Raw genomic sequence first — 7,645 nt, 5'->3', positions numbered from 1 at the left:
AGGATACATAAGCTATCATCTTTCTGGTGAAAAATCACCCTACTTCTTTTTCAACCTCCTCCCACAATGAATAATCAATTAGATCCGAGTTTGTTTAAACACTTTAAACATTTGCGTTTGTAAAATTGTGACCAATAATGATAAAGTTATCATTTTTTTGAGTTAAACCTCAAAGTGGTCTCTGAAATTGTACTCAAGCCTTAAAGTTGTCTTGAAATTAATAATTACCTAATTTCATCCTTGAACTTACACTCTTAGACTCATACTAGTCCCTAAAATATTTTCCATTCATCGAAATATTGAAACGACATCGTTTTGTATTTTTATATATAAAAAAACCTGAGACACCCCTCTCCTTCCCCTTCCACTTCCCTTCCTCTTTTTCTTCTTTCCCCCTTATCCTCTGTTCTTTGGCTTCTCATAATTACTTCCCCACTGCCAACAGACCACCGGCGCAATTCACAGGACCACCGAAGCCAGCCCCTTTTCTCCACAAGCTCGCTGTTGGCTACCACCACCCTGGCGCCACCGTCAAACCTAGACTGCTGCGACATCTCCCTCTATCGTTCATTCTTAAGCCGCCAGCTGCAAGCAACCTCAGGGACCACTGGACGACCCCTTTTTCTTCCCTCATTTTCCTATTCTTCTTCTCCTTGTTTTTCTCCTCCCCTTCATGCAAGACTAGCCACCACTGCCACTACCCTGCGCCGTTGGCCTATCCTTTCTTCCCTCATTTTTCTATTCTTCTCCTTGTTTTTCTCCTCTCTTGGTTTTATCTTTTTTTTTGTGTGTGTTTGATGAAGAAAGCGAGAAGCTCAAGAAGCGGGAAGTGGTTCTAAGAGGTGAAAGATTCAGGCTTTGGTGAAAAGGAAGGGAAAAGTTGAGACAGATATTGGTAGGTGGCCGAAAAGGATGCCGGGGATGGAGTTGAAACCCATTTTGGCCCTTGAAATTTTTGACCAGCCTCAATTTCAACCCCCAAATTTATAGTTACCCAATTAACACCCTCAAATATTATATTGTGACCCATGTTTGCCCCCTGTATCTATCTTCGTTAACGGAGATCTGATGTGGCACGTTAAGTTGACAGAGTGTGTATCCACGTGGCACCCAACTTGCTAGAATGGATGTGTGATGAGTGAATGACGTGGCAGAAGTTGAATGAACTCAATTTCTCCAGGAAAGTCTCGAACATATTGGGAAAAGAGGGCTGCAAATTGAATTCATTCAACTTTTATCACATCATTCACTCATCACATATCCATTCTAGCAAACTGGGTGGCACGTGGATACACACTCTGTCAACTTAACGTGTCACATCAGATCTCCATTAACAAAGATAGATACAGGGGCAAACGTAGGGCACAATCCAATATTTGGGGGTGTTAATTGAGTAACTATAAATTTAGGGGTCGAAATTGAGGCCGGTCAAAAATTTCAGGGGCCAAAATAGGTTTCAACTCACCGGGGATGAGAGAAAAAGGTATAGTAAGCATTGGGGAAGGGGAAGGAGAAGGGGAGGGGAGGCTCTGTTTTTTTTTTCGTATAATACAAAACGACGTTGTTTCAATGTTTCGATGAACGGAAAATGTTTTAAGGACTAGTATGAGTCTCGCAGTACAAGTTTTAGAATAAAATTGAGTAATTATTAATTTTAAAAACTACTTTAAAATTTGAGTGTAATTTTAGAGACCACTTTTAGATTTAGTTTTTTTTTTTCATTATTTGCAAAGTATTTTTTTACAGGTATAGTCGATAAAGTCATTGGTTCTAAGTCTTCAAGAGGGGTCGAACTAGCTGGTGTCTTAAGGTCAAGTTTGGGTTAAACTAAATCCGACCCATTTTGGCATCTAACTCAAACTAGCATCCGGCTTAGAGGTGCGGTGGTGTAAACACCAAAACATAAACCCTTAAAGCATGTCGGACACCGAAGGCATAGACCAATACGGCGTGCTCCTCTACTACAAGTATGCCTACATCCCCAACCTCGACGACCTCCTCTCCTTCTATCACTCCAACTGCTCCCAACTCTCCCTCCTCGGCCGCGTTCGCCTCTCTTCCCGCGGCGTCAATGTTACTGTAACTAACTAACTCAGCCACCCTTCTTCAATGCCAGTGCTCTCTCTTTCTTTTTCCCTTTCCGAAACTGAACTTCGTTTTATTTATTTATTTATTTTTTCGATTTGTTTTGGGATAGGTTGGTGGGAAATTGTCGTGCTTGGAGAGCCACATTGAAGCCCTCAAGGCCAAGGACTGTGTGTTCGAAGGGACCGATTTCAAGCTTGCTACTTGTGACGAGCCGCTAAACGATAGGGTCGCCGAGGAGTGTGGATTCACTTCTCTCTCCATTCGAATCGTCGAGGTCATTCTCCTTTTCATACATTTTTCCCTTGTTTTTTCATTTTATATCGGAGTAAAGGCTTAAATTCTTCCCATACATTTTAGGCGGAAGTCAAATTGGTTCCCCGAATTATCCAATGCGGATCATGTTAGTCCCTAGCCAATTTTAGGTCTTTACGCCATTTGACCAAGGTTGATATCCACCACAAAACTTGGTCGTTTTGTTGTATCATTGCATCCTATGTGAAACTTAAGGTTCAGATTGGTACAGATATAATCATTCATATTGCCTCCTTTTATAAGTTTAAGCTTTTGGGATAAGTGGTAAGAACTCTATGTCCGGAAGGTCAAGAATTCGATCTTGTTGAACCCCAAAATTGGAAAAAATAGCATAAGGCAAATAAAAAGAGGAAAAAGGCCTATGCGAAAATCAAGCAAACCCAAAAGAGGTCCTTGGTTGAGGGGAGAGTATTAGAGATATAACCATTCATGTTACCTCCTATCAACTTTTGAGATGAGTGGTTTTCATGACACAGATCAAAGGGCGTGGAAAATAGGTTAGAGAGCAATTTGATTTGATGGAAATCCGAGGGGCTGCTTTGATTCACGCTTATAATTTTCAATCCCAATAGGTGAATTGTTGTTAGTGTTATTGGTCTTTGGAAATGATTATATACGTATGAAAGAGTTGTGATATTTGAATGAGGCAAACTGATTGAGGTATCTAATCCAATTCAATGATCGAAAACAATTCATTGCATCAATGCTCAGATGCACACACACATATGTATTGATTAGCTTTGCATAGTTGCACTTTTTATTTTGCTTTGTAGTGTTGAATTAGATATGTTGGCATAATTTGTTATCTGGGATTGTACTAGCATATTTAGCTATCTATTGTGGTGGAATGTAATCAACATTTTTACTTTGCATTTGGGACCTCACTTTCGGTATTTTGATTCTTTCCTCCTCTTTGGGTGCTGGAACATGTGCTTGGGCATCATGAATTGTTATTGCCGTGCTAATTGCTAGTTAGGTTCAGCACATCTCAGTGATATATGTCTGCTTTGTTTATAGGAACTGGTTACTCTCAGTTCTCATCCATTGTTAAAGTCACCGGAGATTTCAAATGCTGGAAGACATCTTTCAGCATCTGAGTTTCATTCTTCCCTTCAAAATTCTGGTAAGTTTCTATAACTTGCTTACGTTGATGTATATCTTTTCGATTTGTTATCTTGGATCAAATTAGGTTGCCTTCCCGAACACCTTCCCTCCTTCTTTTTGCTTATTTGCTTATTTTTTTCGTTTGATTTTAACTTTACTGTGTGGTTCTACGACTGCAATTGAATTTGAGGTTTTTATTTGTATAATCTTGGTTATTTTTTAGATCAGAAGAGTCAAGGAAACGGCCTTGTGTTACTTGATGCAAGGAATCTGTATGAAACAAGAATCGGGAAATTCCATGCACCAAATGTCGAAACTTTGGATCCACAAGTTAGGCAGTATAGTGATTTATCCTCGTGGATAGATGATAATAGTGAGCAGCTGAAAGGAAAACATGTCCTTATGTAAGTTATCTTACTCTTTATTTTGGGTTATTCAAGTTATCTTACTCTTTATTTTGGGTTATTCAACATTCCCTTGTAGCATTTTGTTATTGCCTGGTAAATATCTATTGTTGGTTTGCAGGCTGGAGGTAGTAGTTTTCATGCAACTTTCATTTTTGAACTTGACAATGGTGTTTTCTTATTTTATTTATAGGTATTGTACTGGAGGAATCAGGTGTGAAATGGCATCTGCGTATATTAAGTCAAAAGGTGCTGGCTTTGAGAATGTGTTTCAGGTAAACAACGGAACTTTTGTTATCTTTATTCCTTTTTGTGTTACCCTGTTTTGAAATGGGATAAAATTTAGTAATGTCTCATGGGTTAGTATCATGTAGTTTGTGTATAAACTAGTATGTTTATTGTTTATTAACTGGTCATATTGGCACAACCTTATAAATGATCCTCTTAATTCTTAAGGAATTGGGTGGTGTTGTGCAATGAAGCATGAGAATTGTTAGAGTGTGAAAATCTTCTGGGAGTGTATCCTTTTGCAGAAACATGTCATAAACATGGCAAGTTTTTATTTTTGCTGATCAGTTGTGTTTTGGATTAATTGCAGTTGTTTGGTGGTATCCAACGGTATTTGGAGCGATTCCCAGATGGTGGTTTTTTCAAGGGGAAAAATTTTGTGTTTGATCACCGGTATGTTTTTTCAAATGTCAGATTGCGTTTAGGCACTGGTTCATGAGTATCTTGTAATCCTGTGTTGTAATTTGGAGTATCACCAAGACATCAGACCATTAATCGTTAATAAAGATTATAGTAGTAGGTTTACCAAGACACAAATTTAAAATAGTAGGTGTTTTTGGGAATGTTTAAAGACTACAGCTTCAAGTGGAATTATGGAAGAAACTCTAGATCCTATAATCCAAGCAATTTGTTTTTGGATTAAAGATACTGAGCCATATATCTTTCAGTTGCTTTTGTAGACTGGGTTTTTGATGCAGCTGTTTATAATAATATTATTCAATTAACCGGACTTAACCAAATAAGCAATTTGGTCCTTGACAGTAAAGTTTTTGAAGGCTGGTCCATGATTTTTTATGGCTCTCTTTTTCGATATTGCTATGCTTATCATAAAAGAAGTTAATTTGATTGAATCATCAATTCATTATTTAGCTATGAACACCATGGTGGTTTTATTAATTTCACCATTTTATTGTTGCTATTTTTGTTGTTGCTGCTTGAGCTTTTCTCTTCATTGCCTAGGTCTTGATTTAGATTATCCAGTGAAGAGTTTGTGTTCTGTAACCTTGAAAGATGGTCAAATTTGGGATATTGTTTGTGAAAATATTGAATAATCCCTGATTTTTTCTTCCATGGCTGCAGGATTTCTGTAGGAAGTTCAGATACTAATGTTCTTGGTACATGCCTTATCTGTCATCGCTCATTTGATGATTATTCTTCACGCTGCCGATGTACTTATTGTAGAATGCTTGTCTTAGTTTGTCATAATTGTCAGGTATGATCTGATAGCTTATCCATGCCAACATGTTAAGTTTGCAAACCTTCATTAACCTTAGCATTCTGTAGGACTTATGGAGCAGAGAGAAGTATAGGAATTGGTTATATACCACTGAATTAGTTGCTGGTTCTAATATCCCAAAAAGACTGATATTGTGGAGAACTGATACTGGAGATTCACTATATTATTTTCTGTTATATTGACTTGAAGCCTTTTTTGGTCTGTTTGTTGCTGTAAATGTGAAAAAACACTTTCTGAGTCTTGTTCAAAAGAATTATATTGCCGCTTTAGTCAAATGAATGTTTGACCCCTTGTTAACCGGAAAACAAGCAGCCCTTTAATTATTTTGGTTTCTAGGGTCTGTTTTCTCTTCTTGCCTCTGAATTCTGTTACTGTGATTCCCCAGAATGAAGCTGCATTGTATGTTTGTGAGTTGTGCCAGAAGCAGGGCAAAGCTATTCAGTCAATGCAGTTAATTGATACTGGTGAATTGAAAACCCCATTGGAAGGTGCTGAGTTGCAAAATTCATCTTCAAATGCTACATTATCACCTCAAATGCCTAAGGGAGATGGTAAGGTCTGTGATCCATACGCATGAATTAGCCTTGCTTTCACAACTATTTTGTCATATTTTACATTAATATATAATTTTCATAGTTTGCTGAATTTTTATTTTAAAATTTGTTAACTACTTTTTTTTTTTCTTTTTAAGTTTCTAAAGTCTAAAGATCTGGCAATATAAAATGTGCAGTTCTGAACATCCTAATGATTAATGAATAATGTTCCAGATGTCAGGTCCTCTAGAAAGCTTAGAATCTTATGCTTGCACGGGTTTCGGCAGAACGCTTCCAGTTTTAAGGGAAGAACATCATCATTAGCAAAAAGACTAAAGAAAATTGCCGAATTTGTTTTCGTTGATGCACCTCATGAGTTGTCATTCATTTATCAAACAACTTTGGCCAAAGATGCGACTTGTGAATCATCTCCAATGCTGTCTAGTCCACCTCCACCTTTGGAGAATTGCAAGAAGAAATTTGCATGGTTAGTAGCTCCCAATTCCGATGGAAGTACTGATGTCAATTGGAAGATAGCAGAAGGCCCATTCGATCCACTTCAATACCAGCAACAAACTGAAGGATATGATACTTCCTTGTCACACTTGAAGAACGTTTTTTCCCAACAAGGGTCTTTTGACGGTATCTTGGGATTTTCACAGGGAGCGGCGATGGCGGCTTTAATCTCTGCGCAACAAGAACAACTAAAAGGTGAAATGGACTTCAAATTTGTAATAATATGCTCAGGCTTTGGTCTCAATGTAAAGGAGATGGAACGCGGCATCATCAAGTGCCCTTCTCTTCATATTTTCGGCAATGAACATGGTAAGGACAGGCAGATAGCCAACCAAGCAAGCAAGGAACTTGCTTCATTGTATGACGATGGTTGTTCTGTGATAATTGAACATGATTGTGGTCACATAATTCCTACTCGATCGCCATATATTGATGAGATAAAGGGTTTCCTTGGGCGTTTTCTGTAAGAGGTTATCGAGTAAAATCTATAGTTTTTGATACAAGTGAAACCTTGCAACTTTGCTTTATTGTATTATCTGTGTGTTCTGTATACCATTTTTGCTCCATGATGATGCAATTGGGTTGCTTCTTGTTATGTATTCAAAAAACCATTCTGTATACCTAAAGATTTTTCGTAGTAGAATGGCAGGAGGCTATTCACAATTCACACTGGCATTTACCTCCTCATCAAGATAAAGGGATATTATTATTATTATTATTATTATTATTATTATTATTATTATTATTATGATTATTTAGTAGGAGGAGGAAATTTTATGGTATTGTGATTTGTGACCGTAGAACATAATATGGAGGATGAGTGTAAAATTATGCACAGTGGAAAAAAATATAAGTGAAAAGGAAAAAAATAAATACAAATTGTGAATTTACGTTCCTTTTAACCAATATGTGCTATCCATTTTATTTACTAATGTATTCTACTATTACAATCATACTACATGACCAACCTATTTGGGTGTGTGCTATATCATTTCCCTTCATCAATAGTGAATATTTTAGAGCTCATTTAATCTCTGTATCACATAATTTGACCAAAATTTTAAGTCTAGCCACGAATATCTTAACCATTTATCGTAGGCAACTACTTAACTGAAGGTGTGGCAAAAATATTTTATAAAAATATTTTGTTTAAAAGTGTGATT

General features: G+C 37.2%; 1 protein-coding gene across 2 annotated transcripts; it reads left to right on the top strand.

The window, feature by feature from the left end:
* The first annotated feature begins 1,798 nt into the window (after window positions 1–1,798).
* LOC130947407 (rhodanese-like domain-containing protein 6) lies at window positions 1,799–7,100 on the top strand. 2 transcript variants are annotated; one of them, XM_057876105.1, is made up of 9 exons: window positions 1,799–2,079; window positions 2,198–2,362; window positions 3,418–3,523; window positions 3,728–3,908; window positions 4,102–4,183; window positions 4,507–4,589; window positions 5,277–5,409; window positions 5,819–5,989; window positions 6,201–6,524. In XM_057876105.1, exons 1-9 carry the CDS (start codon window positions 1,918–1,920, stop codon window positions 6,288–6,290), a joined length of 1,173 nt encoding a protein of 390 aa, XP_057732088.1. In that variant the 5' UTR covers window positions 1,799–1,917; the 3' UTR covers window positions 6,291–6,524. The 2 variants fall into 2 exon arrangements, with proteins under 2 accessions (XP_057732088.1, XP_057732087.1); XM_057876104.1 differs by having other exon boundaries at window positions 1,800–2,079; window positions 5,819–5,984; window positions 6,201–7,100.
* The last annotated feature ends 545 nt before the right edge of the window (window positions 7,101–7,645 follow it).

This window comes from Arachis stenosperma, chromosome 9 (genome assembly GCF_014773155.1).
Source record: "Arachis stenosperma cultivar V10309 chromosome 9, arast.V10309.gnm1.PFL2, whole genome shotgun sequence".
Taxonomy (NCBI): Eukaryota; Viridiplantae; Streptophyta; class Magnoliopsida; order Fabales; family Fabaceae; genus Arachis; species Arachis stenosperma.
The sequence above is the reverse complement of the archived record's forward strand: the minus strand, read 5'-3'. Positions and strand labels throughout refer to the sequence as shown.